This window comes from Metopolophium dirhodum, chromosome 9 (assembly GCF_019925205.1).
Source record: "Metopolophium dirhodum isolate CAU chromosome 9, ASM1992520v1, whole genome shotgun sequence".
Classification (NCBI taxonomy): Eukaryota; Metazoa; Arthropoda; class Insecta; order Hemiptera; family Aphididae; genus Metopolophium; species Metopolophium dirhodum.
The window spans coordinates 1290345-1307647 of record NC_083568.1 but is presented as its reverse complement, the minus strand read 5'-3'; the positions used below and the strand labels follow the sequence as shown (position 1 = coordinate 1307647).

General features: G+C 28.3%; 2 protein-coding genes across 5 annotated transcripts; one reads left to right on the top strand and one right to left on the bottom strand.

Annotated features, from left to right (window-relative positions):
• Nucleotides 1–436: 436 nt before the first annotated feature.
• Nucleotides 437–17103, bottom strand: LOC132952034 (zinc finger protein ZFP2-like). Of its 4 annotated transcripts, XM_061024157.1 has the most exons (5): nt 16824–17103; nt 8223–8412; nt 7403–7489; nt 6679–6840; nt 437–2455 (listed from the first exon to the last, which is right to left on the bottom strand). In XM_061024157.1, exons 3-5 carry the CDS (start codon nt 7447–7449, stop codon nt 982–984), a joined length of 1683 nt encoding a protein of 560 aa, XP_060880140.1. In that variant the 5' UTR covers nt 7450–7489; nt 8223–8412; nt 16824–17103; the 3' UTR covers nt 437–981. The 4 variants fall into 4 exon arrangements, with proteins under 4 accessions (XP_060880140.1, XP_060880141.1, XP_060880139.1 ...); XM_061024158.1 differs by lacking the exon at nt 8223–8412 and having other exon boundaries at nt 16813–17103; XM_061024156.1 differs by lacking the exon at nt 8223–8412.
• Nucleotides 10480–14192, top strand: LOC132952510 (uncharacterized). The gene is made up of 6 exons (XM_061024817.1): nt 10480–10527; nt 10618–11834; nt 12927–13025; nt 13180–13356; nt 13450–13518; nt 13597–14192. Exons 3-6 carry the CDS (start codon nt 12941–12943, stop codon nt 13641–13643), a joined length of 378 nt encoding a protein of 125 aa, XP_060880800.1. The 5' UTR covers nt 10480–10527; nt 10618–11834; nt 12927–12940; the 3' UTR covers nt 13644–14192.
• Nucleotides 17104–17303: the final 200 nt, after the last annotated feature.

Genomic DNA, 17303 nt, shown 5'->3' with positions numbered 1-17303 from the left:
GCCGTGTGCGGTCGTACCTTCATAGCGTAGTATAGGTATATAATTTCTTTTTTTTCATAGTATTATTTCCCAACGGCGTACCTCGATGCGTCCTTATCGTAATTTTGGTATAGGTACGCATATTAGTATTGATGTATTATTCTTGTTTTCAATATTAATTATTGGTTAATTTTGGGAACAACTGAAAGATAAACCAATTTTAACAGGAGAATCTGAAAATGCATTATTAGTTATTACCATTTCCAACTACATACTTATGTGAAGTCGGGTTTTCTGCTTTAGTTGTCATTAAAAACAAAGTATAGAAATCGTTTTGGTGCTACACACGATACGCGATTTAGACGGTGCCACGGTGGACTCAAAGTTCGCATTTAGTCGTCAGTATCCGTGCCAGTTGAGACGAAGCATTAATGATTTTTATCAATAGGAACAGTAGTATTTATTTATTTATTTAACGCCAATCGGCAATTCTAAGAGACAACACAAGTTAAATACAGAAAATGTATAATAATAATAGTGATTTAAGTGATCTTACAGAAAAAACAAAGGTGAAACACAGTAATTCATAGCGCAATTCAACTAAATATTTAATACAATTATAAACATTACATAACTAGTGTACAAAACAATTAAAAACTAACAAATTTATGTTAATATATAAATTCAAAATATCGTGTATGGATCTAGGAGTTATTGAGTAGGCGGTATAGAGTATGGGTACCATACAACTAATCCATATTCCAAAATAGAGCAGACAAGAGAGATATAGAGGGAACGAAGACAAGCAGGAGACGTGAAAAGGCTAGAGTTGCGCTTTATGAAACCCAGAACATTAAAGGCTCTACTAATTGTAATATTCATAAGCTTTTCGAAAGAAAGAGAAGGAGTTAGGTAGATCCCGAAGTCCAGGTATATTTGAATTCAAAAGTTCTAATAAATATTAAATAATATGATTTTATGTGTCTTAAGTATACTGCATTTTTAAAGACTTTCTCTGGTATGTGTCCTTGAATGCTTTGTTAAATTTGATGATACAGAAAACCATTTATCACACATATCACATTTATACGGCTTGACACCGGTATGCATCCTTGAATGAACTGTTAAAGAAGATGATACAGAAAACCGCTTATCACATATACCACATTTATACGGCTTGACACCGGTATGTGTCTTTATATGAGATGTTAAATAAGTTTTTGCAGAAAACCACTTATCACATAAATCACACTTATATGGCTTTTCGCCGGTATGTATCCTTGAATGAATTGTTAAATTGAATGATGAAGAACACTCCTTCCCACATATATCACATTTATATGGCTTTTCACCGGTATGAGTTCTTTTATGAGTTGTTAAATTTGATGATACAGAAAACCATTTATCACACATATCACATTTATACGGCTTGACACCGGTATGTGACCTTGTATGAATAGTTAAAACTGAAGATCTAGAAAACCGCTTATCACACATACCACATTTATACGGCTTGACACCGGTATGTGTCTTTATATGAGATGTTAAATAAGTTTTTGCAGAAAACCACTTATCACATAAATCACATTTAAATGGCTTTTCGCCGGTATGCATCCTTGAATGAATTGTTAAATTTAATGATGAAGAACACTCCTTATCACAGATATCACATTTATACAGCTTTTCGCCGGAATGTGTCCTTGTATGCCTTGTTAAAGAAGATGATACAGAAAACCGCTTATCACATATACCACATTTATACGGCTTGACACCGGTATGTGTCTTTATATGAGATGTTAAATAAGTTTTTGCAGAAAACCACTTATCACATAAATCACACTTATATGGCTTTTCGCCGGTATGTATCCTTGAATGAATTGTTAAATTGAATGATGAAGAACACTCCTTCCCACATATATCACATTTATATGGCTTTTCACCGGTATGAGTTCTTTTATGAGTTGTTAAATTTGATGATACAGAAAACCATTTATCACACATATCACATTTATACGGCTTGACACCGGTATGTGACCTTGTATGAATAGTTAAAGAAGATGATCCAGAAAACCGCTTATCACACATACCACATTTATACGGCCTGACACCAGTATGTGTCTTTATATGAGATGTTAAATAAGTTTTTGCAGAAAACCACTTTTCACATAAATCACATTTATATAGCTTTTTGAGGGTATGCATCCTTATATGAGTTATTAAATTTGATTTCCGAGAAAAAATTTGATCACACTCATCACATATATACTTTTTTTTTCCGGTAGACATTTTATCACAGTTTTCAATCAATGAATTTGTCCTTAAACAGTTAGATGTCGAGTTCGAATTCATAAGAGTACTGAATTCTGAAGAGTTGCAATGGCTAAAAACTGTTCCTTCATATACAAAACAGTCAATTGAATCTATTTCTACTTTAATTTCGGTATCGATTGTGTTTCTTTTTTCTTCAGTTTTAGTTCTAAAAAAATAAAATTAGGTATATCAAAAACATTTATCAAATAAAGAAAATAAATATAACTACTACATAGATATTTGCATTGATTATAAATACTAATGATCGTTCACTGCGGTACAAAATATTCCAGCGCTAATTATTAATTAATAAATAGTTTCTGGCGTTTAACACACACCAGGATCGCTAGTAATTGAGGGCTGAATATTTTTTATGGCAAGATTATTTATAACAAATTATATTTGGTTTGCATATTTTAATAATATGAGAAAAAATGTGTACAGCAGAGTATTATATCAAACGTACATCTAGAATAAAAATGTATATTAATAAAATATTATATGCATATATTTATTTATATATCCATCTATTTAATACAGTGGTTCCTAACTCAACAATAGGCACGGACCACTTTTATAAATTTTTCACCGTTACGGACCACTCCCTGATTTCATCCCACCCCCTCTATATATCACTTATTTTTTTATAGTTTTATATATAGTTTATAATTTCTAGGTACAAAATAAAATCAGAAATACAGTTTATGTCGTGGAAAAATATTTTAACTTATTTATTTAAAAATTTAATTTAATAAAAAAAGCTGATACAAATTTAAATTTTACATTTTACGAACTTATATTAATTAACTTATTCAATGAGAAAAAAATATAACAAATTTATATTATTGAGTATTAATGTGACTTATTAGGGCGTGCTTCTTTTACCAGTTGTGAAATTCTTGGAACGATGCTGTTGCTTAGTGCCAGTCGCATATCATCACTTGGATTCAGACGATTTCGTTGTTTATTTTTTATAGATAATAGTGAAGAAAATCCTTGCCCACATAAATATGTGGTTGAAAAAACCATGAGGAAACGTAATGCTGTTTGCCGAATGTTTGGATATCCCATGGCTTTTTTACACCAAAACTCTTCTAAGTTTGTACTATATTCAAACGAACTCTTCAAGTTGCTGTCGTTCTGAAGATCTATTAATTCTTCTTGCATTTCTTCTTGAACGTTGTTGACTTCGACAGTGAAAGGATTACGAATTAACTTCTTAACAACATCAGTGCCTACTACACCATATTCTGGAAAGTATCTGGTAAATTCCTCTTTAAGGACTCTTAAGTGTTCTAATACATTATTCTGAATATCTTCTGTAAAACATTTGTAGTGTTCGTCATCAATAAGAACTCGCAGTGTAGGAAATACAGATTAATTTTTCACCTGAGTTTTGTCAATCCAAAGATTTATCTTGCAGACAAAAGCGCGAACTTTATCTTCAAATACGAAAATATTTGCGGAATCTTCAAGTTTAACATTACCGGGACCTTGCAGTTGCAAATTTAGGTGATGTAAGTGGGCAAATATATCCGCAAGATATGCAATTTGCATTTCAATTGTTGGCTCACAAAATTGCTCATGTAAATAGTTCATACCTTTATCGATTAAAAAAACCTTCAACTCCTCTCGAAGCTCAAATAACGTGCCAACATGTTTCCTTTCGAAAGCCATCTTGTTTCAGTATGAAATAGTAATGTTTCATGCTCAGCGTCCATATTTGCACATAATTTTTGAAAAACACGTGTATTGAGTGCACTATTTTTAACAGCATTCACTAACTGTATGGATATTTTTATCGCAAAAGCTAGGTCTTTTGGTAATGTTTTGGATGCCAACGCTTGACGATGTATAATACAATACGTAGTTAATGTGGTTGGATTTTTTAGTTTTACCAATGTAGCTAAACCTGAACGTGACCCGAGCATAGCAGGAGCGCCATTGGTACAAAATCCAGCATGATTTTCCCACATTAGTTTATGTTTTTCAAAATAATCAAGAATTATTTTCATAAAATCAACCCCTCTTGACGTAGTTTCTAATACTTGTAATAGTAATAATTCTTCTTTTATTGTATTATCTGCACTTAAAAATCGAACAATGATTAGCAATTGACAACATTGTGCTACATCCGTACTTTCGTCACACTGAAGAGCAAACTAGGGAGATTTTTTTATGAGGCATATAAGCTGTTCTTCAATGTCTTGTGACATATTTTCTATTCGCGATTTTACAGTGTTATTTGATAAAGGAATGTCTTGTATTTTATTTGCTGCATCCTTACCTAAAATCTCTTCTGTGGCTTTCAACAAACACAGTTTAATCAAAGTTTCACCAATAGTATGAGGTTTTTTTAGATTTTGCAATTAATAGGGAGATCTCATATGAGGTATGAAGCACTTTTTCAGAGGTTTCAAATCTCGTACCACTTGTCCCAAGTTTCATTTTTTTAAAGTTTTCCTTCTTACCTTCAAAGAATTCTCGAGAACGATCACTAAAATTTTGGTGGACTGTCTTCAAATGTCGTTCCAATTTTGCAGGTTTTAGTGCATCATTACTGAGAACTGTTGTACATATCACGCACTGTGGTCTTACTTCCTTATTCACCGTAATATCGGTAAAACCAAATTTAATGTATTCATCATTGTATTTTCTTTTCGGTGGCATGTTTAATAGTAATATTATAGTATAATAAATAATTATACAAACAAATAAATGTTATTTAATCAAACAACGCACAAGAAAATATGTACTTTCTTTACGAAGTCACGTAGTGTACTAACTACGATATGACAAATAAATATGATCCGAGTAAAATAATAATAGATAAAATACTAATGAAGATAAATAAGGAAACGAGTAGGTAATACCTACGTAATAATATTATCGACAGATTATGAGACATAACTAGTAATAGTTACCGTAATATAGTAGTATAGTGGAAAAACGCAGATAAATATTTATCACAATTCATCTATACCCGCATGACCGAATGTTATTTATCCGTACATAAATTGTCATCGGTCGCGATAGTGTGTTATCTGGCTGTTAGACGCTAAGCCGTTAATAATAAAAAATATCAAGTATAATTTGGCTCATTTTTTTATTCGCGGACCACTTAAGATTAGTCCACGGACCACCAGTTGTGAACCACTGATTTAATACGTTCAAATATAATAAATAATTCTACAAAATAAATAGTCGAAATAATGCTTTAAATTTTCAATTTCAATATCTTTTGTTCTGTCAAAGTGAATTTAGTTGTTACTTTTGAGAGGTAAAAATTGAAAAGTTTCAATTTTTTTTCGAAGTATCGGGAAAAACCAAAAAATTAATTTAAGGAAGAATGAGAACTTTTACGAAAAACCAATTTTTTGACGATATCGATTTTGTATTTATAAAATTATCACCTAATATTTATATTTTACTACCGCCGCCGGTATAACGATACTGGGCGGCGACCAAAATTCGTCCGTTCTCGTTCATTCGTCCAACGGTGCCCCGAGTTTCACTTAAAGCTAGTTATTAAATAAACAAACACACATCATTGTAAAATCATACATTCATCGCTCGGCTCAGAAATCGAAAAATCGATATGTTTATGAATAACTAAAAGACTAAAATTATTTAGAAATTTTTATTAGTTATAGAAATTACTATACTACCGCCTAGGGCTGCGCGATTATTTTATATCCATATAATCGATATGTAGAAAATGTTTTCGATTATAATCGGTTATAATCGGTTATTTTTTTATACATAAATTATGATAAATTATTATTAATTCATAAATTATAATCGGTTATAATCGATACTTACTATAAGCGGTTATTTTGTCTTTGTAAATTGTAATCGATTATTATCAAAAGAAAAATTATAATCGGTTATAATCGATACTTTTTACACTATAATCGATTATTATTTAGACATAAATTATAATCGGTTATAATTGGTAGATAATTTTTACAATCAATAAACATACAAACAATACATTATAATCTAAGATTAACTGTAACAACTAAATACTGATTATTTGATAATTATTACACTTAAGAGGACGCAACCCAAAAAAAAAACAATTGCACACTCTTAGGGATACAAGTTACCAACTATACAAATAATACTCCCTGCAATAGATTAATGCAAACTGTTAATAAATTTAAAATTGATATGTTCAGCTCACCAAATTTAGACTCATTCAAATCGTATTGTGATTATTTAATTCTCAACACTTAAACACGCTATGTTTATTTCAATAATTATTGTACATTGTTTATTATTTTTACCAATTTCCATAGGCATATTTACTTATATGTCTATGGAAACAGGGTCTTGCCCTTTTAATACTTAATAAATAAATAAATAAATAAATAAATAAATAAATACCCTTTTTGTAATAATTGACTATAATTGTGGTTAACTGTTTCATCAATAGTTTCCTCTTTTATCGTTCGATTAAATACTTGATTATCAATATTTTCCTGTTTAATAATGCCATTAAATACTTGATAATCACATCTAATAAGTGAATTGGACAACGCTCTAGAACTGTAAATTATATAACTATACATAAAATAAATTGTAAAAAAATAGATTTTTTTATTAATAGGTGGTACCACAAACTAAGATAGAGAAGACTAGAAACGAGCAAATTTTTAACGGATCCGAAGTACCTCTGCTGATTTCCAAAATACATAACTGGTTTTAATGCTACCTTGTGGGTAAATGGAAATTTGAATGATGATATGAATGAAAATTATAAAAATCAATGAAAAATTCAAAAATCAAAATCCAAAAAGTTGATATTTTACCAAGCAGATAGTGTGCATGTTAACTATGTAATCAATTTTTGGCAGGGAAGTGTAGAAGGTGCCGAGGCAATTGCGGTCCGGCTCCCCGTCACCCGCCCATCATATCATTTCCAGTCCTCTCTATCTTAGTCCGTGGTAGGTACCTATAGGTTACTAATGTATTAATTAAATACAATACACCATTTTAATAATACATAAATTATCAAAACAATTAGTTTTTTAAAATAAAATTCTATCAAAATGTATGTTAAATTTACATAATTTTGTAATGCTACACATATTAAAAAGTGTTTGCTCACTTGGAATTTATCTTGCAATCATCAATTGTTGTTCTTAATGGTTCCATATTGAATTATCCTTTTAATTGTTTGTTTTTCAATTAGGTACTGTGAACATGGACCATTACAATTAGGTACTTTTTATATCACACCTATCATTTGGTCATAAAAGCAATTGTTAGGGTGTGCACTTGCACTTTTTTTTTTTGTAAACCGTTTGCTTTGGACTGCCACAAATAAAATGGAAACACTGATAGGCATTTAAAATTAAATATTAAGTCAGTATTTTTTTTTATTTTTTAAATAGGTACATTTTCATTATGTTCCTACAATATTTACCAACTACCAAGAACAAATTTTAAAATTTTTAACGCTTTTACATACATAATATGTCTCTCATAGTCCCAACAATCAATAATGTCAATAGTAAAAATATTCAATTGTTGTAAAAGATTTCTCTTTTTATACATCAATATAAAAACATTGTTTTCTGTTGAATTTTAAATTGCTTTTTTTCACATTTGTAATAGCAGAGTAGGTACATTAGTGTTAGACAGATTACAGGAATTAAAACTATGTAAGATTGTGTTTTACCGGTAAATAAAATGGATAATTTTACCAAACAATGCTAAAATGGTTTTTTTAAATTCTCACATTAATATTATCAGAGATACTTTGATTATATTATACATTTAGAGAATGTCAGCGCAATATTTATTTCTCTCTGAGACCCAGTATTTTAAAATAGTAACTTGTTTGTGCATTTTAAAACACTTACTCATAACTTGCTTTGATATTAAAATCTAAAAAAACTATGAGTTTCACAAGATAATATCATTACCTTTAAAATGTATAAGATGTCAATTCATTTTAATTTTTAAACTAACAGAGCTAAACGTGATCTGCTGAGAATACAATTTGCGGGTGTAGCGCCCTCTTAAGTTGTATGCGTTTGTCAGTTCGATTTCGTGTTTTTGTATTATGTAGGTACCTATACCATGTACGATATTCATATTTCACCTTAAACATTGCTGAATGAAAAACAAACGGTATTAACAAATAATATTCGATACCCGGCTGATTTATGAGCATGCGCCATAGACACCATAATTTTATTTCTATTTATATATGCTTATTTATATGATCATATATATTACTATATATTATATATGCTTTATTTATATGCTCATACATATTATCGGCGCATGATCATCTAGTCACTAATTGTAAATTGTTATATTCTGTGGTTGTAGTCACTATAATTTGGAATTACAATCTCTCATACTTAAGATGAAGTTAGGAGATAAATTTCAAGAATTTGAAGATTTTGAGAGAGTGTTTAAACAATATAAAGATACAAACTTTGTAGATTTTTCTGTTCATGATTGTAAAACTTTAGAATCCATCCGGGCGAAGCATCCCGGTGGAAAAGGTGTTAATGCCCCAGGACAGTTAAAATACTATTATATAAAATATATATTTGTACACGGTGGTGTGTATAAAAACATGGCTTGACAAGCGTATAACCTCGTGAGCAACTATTTTCTGATTTCACGTGTTTAGGGCTCTAGTAGCTGAGTCCTAGTAATAGTTATATTATATATTATTATTATTTAATTTCAGAACATTAAAACATGGCTGTGAAGCATATATTTATATATGAATAACTGAAAAGGGAAATGCACTAGTCATTTCCAAACATAATGAAATCCACAATCATCCAATAACTCGGACAATGTTAAGTTTTCTCCCAAACCAACGTAAGGTAACACCAGAAACAATGGCAGCAAATGTTGAATCAATGGATTTAAATGCTAACAAAAAATTAATGCAGAATAAGTTGCTTAATGAAACAGGAAAGGTTATAACATTAAAAGACATTACAAACAAATGTAGATCAGGTAGGTATTTAAGTATCTAACTATGTTATTGACCAGCGGTTCTTAACTTTTTTATAGTGTCGACCCAAGATATTTACCAAATTTTTCATGCGACCTTTTTATAAATAATGTTCAATGAAACAATTAAATTTGATAAGCATTTTACTGAATACCAATTATCAATATTGTGAATGACTTATAATGGTAACTTTTAGAAAAATTTACAAAAACGGTTTAATTTATTATTTATAAAACTATTTCATATAGGTAGCCAGACTCGAAAATAAAAATATAATATCAACGTTTTAAATTTTTACCGACTCATTTAACATTATTGGCGACCCAAAATTGGGTCTTGACCCTATGGTTGAGAACAGCTGTCCGCTGTTATAAACTATAGTATATTATACTAACACATATTAACCTAAAATCCTAATCCTTGATAAACAGTCATGATTAATTAAGGTTTGTTTATTTATAATAAAATTGTGAAGTTCTTAAGTAAGTATCAATATTAATTATTAAGAATGATTGCTTAATAATTGTACTGTGGCTGACTAACTCTAAAAGGAAAGAAACACCAAGTCAATTTTAAATAAAATTGGTTAAAAAAGCGTTATTTTTATAGATAAACACCATATCTTGAACTCAATTGATTGCAAATATAATTACAGTCTAAATTCTATCTTATGGAATACTTATTTTTAATAATTTCTTAGTTATTAAGCATACCTATTATTTTAAATTTATTTCAAACAGCATTTTTTAGCCACTCAGCAACAAAGTATTTGAATTATTAATTATTAATCTTTATAGACTGGCATGGTACCAGGATTTTTTTTAGGGGAGTTTATTATAAGTGGGGCTTTACACACTCCATTTCAGTCATCAAACTTCATATTAATTAAATAATAATTAATAATATAAAATAGAGATAGAACCATATTATTAACTATGACATTATGACAACATTTTTCATAACACAAATTCTATAATTTATCTAAACAAGTATTTATTAATTAAAAGGAGAACAACAATCAAATTGTGATATTGAAGAAATAATCCAAAAATTAAAAAAAACATATTGTTGTTCAGTGGAATTATCTGTGTCTGATGATAATAGTTTGATTGGGATATTCATTCAGGACACAATTATGCAAGTCATTTCAAGGTAAAAATACTATAAATAAACTTTTTTTATATCAAATATCAATATAACAAATTCTGTAAGCCCCTAAGTCCCCTAAGGCCTAAACAGTAAACGTTGTAATATTTGAAATTATAAATCCAAAATGTTTAATAGTATATAAACTATAAAGTAATAATAATTTATTATTATTTTTTAATTGATTTTAGGTGATTTTTGTTGATGCTAGATATAAATTGATGGATTGGAAAATTCCAGTATATATATTATTATTAGAAGATGGTAATGGGCAAAGTGAGGTAGGAGGCATTGGATTACTTGTAAATGAAAAACGTGATATACTTCTATGGTTTTTTCAAACCTTCAAGCGCTTAAACTCAGTCAGCACTTTAATTTGTTTGTTTGTCAGCGATAAAGAGATGAAAGAACGGTCAGTTATACGAGAAGTATTCCCAGATGCTTCTTTAGAAATATGTTTAATTCATAGTTTAAAAACCTTCAATAGAGAATTGACCTGTGGAAAACGTGGAATAACACTCCAAGTAAGAGATCAAGTCAAAAATATTTTTGAAAAATTATGCTATTCAAAAAAATAAAGAAGAATATTCCTGTTTGTATAAACATCTACAAGAAGTTGCTCCTAATTCAGTTTTAGAGTATTTTAATAATAATTGGTATGATTTAATGGGTAACAGGTTTAACTAGCAGTAATGGGAACTTTATGAATTTAACAAACAATAGATTATAAAATTTTAACGATAAATTAAAGTGTAATTCCTATTTTTTCAAATTTGGAAACATTTGTGGAAAAATTATTTGTTATTAGATGTTTAAGATTAGAAAGGGATAAAAATGCACTGAAAATGGTCCAAAAACAACCAACTACTAGTATACAAAATCCAGAATTAGTTAAATATTTTAATCTTTTAACACTATGCATTTGAATTTCTTAAAAAACAATTTCAAAGTAAAATATCCTTTAATCAAAATACAACCGAAAAAACATGTAATTGTCAGTTTTTTATGGCAATGAGATTACCATGCTGTCATATATTTGAATATCGACAAAAATCAAGTTTTCCTCTGTATGATTCAACGCTATGTGATAAACAATGGTTAAGAGAATTCTACTACAAATCACAAAAAGCTTTAAAAACAGCCATAGACAATTCTGAATGTAATGAACAAGATTATGTGGAAATAAATGTTGAACCTCATATGGAACAGATTAAATCAAAATAACCAAAAAGTAGTCATGAGAAATTTCGAAAGGCATAGAGATTTAGTTAGTAACTTTGTGTTACTAAAATTGCTGAGCTTATTTCATATACATCCCATGTCCATTTTGATAGAAAACTTGAGCAACTCAATTTACTGTTAAGAAGCTGGAGTGATGGAAAAGAGATTTAAATTACAGTTATTGATGGTATAAACGTCCAATACTACTACTACTATTATAATATTAATATAAGGATATAGGAGGCGCCTTGGTTAAAAATAAAATAAACCATTATACCTTAGATTGATATTTTTAATACTATTTTGTTTCATTATAATTTATAGTTATACATTTTTTTATTTATTTATAAAAATATTTTTCTCAACTACTGAGTACCCATCTTAAAATACTAACAGTGTTTGTTAAAAATAACTTGCTTAGAAAATAAATACCTTGATAAATACCAAAAAACTATTTTCACTAAACATTTTAGTTTAGTATATCATATTTTATTTATTTGTTTCTACAACTTTGAAAAAATATTATAACTGATTTTCAAATAATAATAGTTATATAATAGTGGCATATGCTTCTAACTTAATGAAATAAATATCTAAAAGCTTACCTATACAAATATTATTTATTAAATGTGAACTTTTTTAATATTCTATGTTTTCTTATGTATACTTCAAGGCAATAAATAATGAAAAAATAGAAGAGCCAGTGGACATAAACTATATTAATGATGATGATACCAATGTGTGCAATGATAACATATTAAGGGGATTCGATACCGTAATTTTCTGTTTTTGTCTAACACACGCGTAACTTAGTATTTTAGACGTGTTTTAGACATGTTAGACAAAAACAGAAAATCACGGTATATCGAATCCCCTTAAATAATAATTTAAATAGTAAATAAAACATAACTAATTAATCATTCAAAAATATTATACTGCATTTTGGGAGTTATTTTAATACTGTCATTTGTCTTTGTATATTCTTTAACAAAAATTCCACCAAATGTATGGTAACAATTACGGCAACTATTTTGACTAAACATTTTAGTTTAATATTTTTTATTTTAGGTATTTATTTGTTTCTATGACTTTGAAAAATATTATGACTGGTTTTCAAATAATAATAGTTATATAATAGTGGCATGTATTTCTAACTTAATAAAATAAATATCTAAAAGCTTACCTATACAAATATTATTTCATATAATATTTATTAAAAATTTGTCATTTTTTAGTTAAATTTTTTTAATATTATATGTTTTCTTACGTATACTTTAAGGCAAAAATGAAAAAATGGAAGAACCAATGGACATATACAATATTAATGATTATGATACCAATGTGTGCAATGATAATATGTTAAATAATTATTTAAATGGTAAACAAAACTTAACTAGTTAATTAACCAAAAACAAACATTATGCTGCATTTTGGGAGTTATTTTATTGTCATATTATTTAACATAATTACCCACCAAATGTAATGGTAACCATACAAAATATAAATATACAATTTATATTATATGTTTTTAGGTGATTTTATGGACACAAGTTATAGGAAACAAAATGTCAACACCACTCAACATGATCATAACTATTTTATTATTGCTGGAGGATTAATGAATGTGAAATATGGTGTTGTCAACAGATCTATCTTTAATGATGCCTCAACTGATCTATTAGATAAGGATTTATCATTACCTACTTTTGGTATTTTTTTTAATTAAATACTTTTATTTGTATAATATAAATTATAAAATTAAATAATGTTTATATTGAAAAATATAATGAATAATTTTCTAGATCAACCTGAGAAAACATCAATTACAATAACCAATGTACCGGAATCAGATTCTACAAATCATTCAATTGGTATAATTTATATTATTTTTAATCAATTATTACTAAGATTTTGAGTTATTTTAATATTTTACAAATTGCCCATTTCAGCTGTTCGTGATATAAAATTACCAACTAAAATTAAAACCTGTGGTTGACCCAAAGGAGCTATATTGACAACTCTTGGATTACCAAAAAAAAAAAGGATTACGCAAACCAGTTGGTTTTAGACTCAAACATTATCTAGAGCAATAAATTATAATTATTCAGTGGTTAACAAATAATTCTATTGCCCAAAATGTCAGAAAACAAAATTATATTATACAAAGAGAAGACATAAAAACTCACGTTGAACTCATTCATATGGGAATAGTTGAACCAGAAGTTAATATCAATTTAATTAAACCATTGTGTAGTGCTTGGGATTTACTCAGACATAATTGAATTAAAAAAGGAAATTAATGTCTGGGTGTGCCCTACTTGTCAAAGTGAAAAAAATGATGAAGATTCCATTTTATGTAATTCCTGTTTAACGCTGTACCATAAACAATGTGTTAACGTAACATCCAAAAAGAAAAATCAAATTTTTGGTTCTTAAGTTGTTATAATAAATTTAACTAACTGACTACATTAATTTCAATATAATTATATTTATCATAAAGAATTGAATCCAATGCCTTCATTATTTATATAATTACACAATACCATATTATATACTTGTCTTATAACTATTTTATTTAGAAAACAAATTTTGTAAAATAGAGTAGTTAAACTTCTCATTTTATTTTTAACATTCTGTATATGATTTGACCATTTCAGTTCAAAATCTATTAATATTAATAAACCTAAATATTTGAATGATAATACCATATTAATTGGTTTACAGTTGCAACTGGTTAAATTAGTATTGCATTTGTGTATTATAAAGTTGTATCCATCAGGCAGCTGTGAACGACTTGTGACTATTGTCATGCATACTGATTTATTTGTGTTAAGGGATAGAATAAATTAAGAATAATATTGGACCTAGTGAAGTACCTTGTGTGACTCCATAATCTTTGACTCTCTTTGGTTAATTTATTGTTGCCTATTACTCAGATAACTAGTGAACCACTTTAATGCATTTAAATCAAAGCCTAATTGTTTTTAACTTCTTTAATAATAATTGTTTGCTTATTGAATCAAATGCCTTTTCTAAGTCTAAAAATTATATTAAATTTTTTTTTTTATTACCTTTTTTACTATAAAAAAAGTTGGTTAGATCAAATAATGGATCTTCTGTTTCTAAATTTCTTCTAAATCTATATTGTCCATTAAATATAATTGTATGCTGCTCCAAGATTTCTAATAGTTGATTTTTTACTATTTTTTTCATGGATTTTGGCTAGAATTCCTCCTAATGAAATAAGCCTGTAACTAGTTAAATCTGTTTTATCCCCATATTAAGCTATATTGATACATTATATTCTTAATATACGTGATAAAAATTAAAATGAAAAATATATAAACTAATAAGATATTCCGAGATATTTTGAGAAAGTATTTAATATAATTTGTTCGTTTATAATAAATGTAATAAAAAATAAATTTCCCAAAAAACATGGTTGAAAATTAGTTTGTCTTGACTATGGATCTTTATTTATTTATTTCATGATAGGTATGTGAATTAAAATAAAATTATATGATATTATGTACGGTTTTTAAGTTTATGTATGGATAGGGTATATATGAGCATATAAATAATAATGTTATAACCAGGGCTGTGAATTTAATGCACTAAAAAACCTTAAAAAATGCCAAAAATTCGCTTAAAATGGTTTTTAATTTAATTTTTATATATATATTGATATTATAGGATAATATAAATTATTTCATTACATTTCATGCATAAAAATGTATTTATTTAATAATAAAAAAAAATAATAAAAATATTGATTGAATTTGAATTTTGTTTAATGCTATTCACTTTAAACATTTAAAAGAAAATTTTTTTAAGTATTTATTTTGTTAAAATAATAAAACAAACATACATATTTTTATTTGCGGGTACCTTATTTATATTTCGTCTTTAATATTGCATTGCATTACTATTTACAAAAAAATGTTTTTCCAACATTGACAGAATTTGATTGAAAAATGCCAGAAATTAAGATCTAAATATGCAAAAACATGACCTAAAAAATTAACGTCAAAAAGTGCAAAATAACACCGTATCCAAAGTAAATGCGTCAAAAAACAAAACAGCTTGTATTTCGCCGTATTGGACGCAATTGAAACAGCATGGTCAGAATAGAAATCGCACGCACTCGCTGGATTTACTTTGGACACTGCGTAAAAGTTTCATAAATGGACTCGTAGTTACATAATTCAAATTATGCAATTACAAAGCTACGTTTCACAATTCCTGAAAAAATGCACTTTCATACAAATGCATAGCTCTAGTTATAACCTTTCCTGTTTCATTAAGCAACTTATTTTGGATAAATTTTTTATTAGCATTTAAATCCATTAATATTCTACATAGCAATTGCGGCTGTTGTTTCTGGTGTTATCTTACGTTGGTTTGAGAGAAAACTATATATATAGTTATATAAATAATAATATATAATATAATTTATTATTAATAAAACTCAGAACTAAAGCCCTAAACACCTAAAAAATAGGTACCTACCTACTAAAAAAAAAAAATTATATATAGTAATATTAAATTACATACTTAAATTGTTCTGGGGCATTAGCGCCTTTTCCACCTGGATGCTTTGCCTTTGCAATCATGCACGGAAAAATCTAAATAAATAGAAATAAAATTATGGTGTCTAAGGCGCATGCACATAAATCAGCCGGGTGTCGAGACACAGCATAAATTTAATATGTTATGCACTTGTTAGACGGAGATAACAAATATCTGTGCAGCGTCCTTCAGCTAAAAAATGAGTATATAAATACATATTTCTGATATTAGGCGTGTCCATAGGCGCAAGTAGGGGAAAGGACTAAGCTCCCCAGTGTTTGATCATATTTTAGTTTAAAATATTAGTGAATAGGGTTTGTGCTGCTGATACAATTTTAGCCCCCCCCCTACCAGAAAAATTACCTTAATTGCACCTATGTTTAACATAAAAAAATTATTCCGCATAAATGTGTTTTGTCTATGTTGAGTATGGACCAAAGAGAGAAACCAAAAAGTGCCCCGAATTCCTCTTAAATTTCTACATATAATACTAAATATTTAGTTTAGTGCATTTAACATAGAAAACATTGAGTTCGGTATTCAATTATGATTTACCAACTATAAACTATTGTTGTAATAATATGAGATACATTTACAAGGTACTTACTGCTGGATAATTTATTACAATATGGCATACAATCTCCAATAATCCGCACCAACGATAATTATTAAACAAAAGGCAAAACGTAAAAACAAAACATAAAAAAGCAAAATGATCTTTATTCGTTAATAGTATTGTTAGCCTATGGCGAATGGGCGATGACGGGAAGTTTTACCCAAGATATTTACTCCAAGTATAACTCACTTATTGTATAAGCAGTAAGCACTAAGCAGTAAGCACAGTGTGCTGTGTATACGATTGTCGGAGACGTCGAGTATGGCGCGCGGTGTTTTATGAGCGTCGTCACAATCATGATATAAGTACATAACCACAAAATATTATTCGGGATGGGGACAGTTGGGCCCCGTGATAAGAGTTGGGTCCCGTGATAAGAAATTATAATTGATAACCTTAATCAATGATGATATAACCACGTATAACTAACCGGGTATGTCAGCAGCATATCACAAAAATACGATCGAGTAA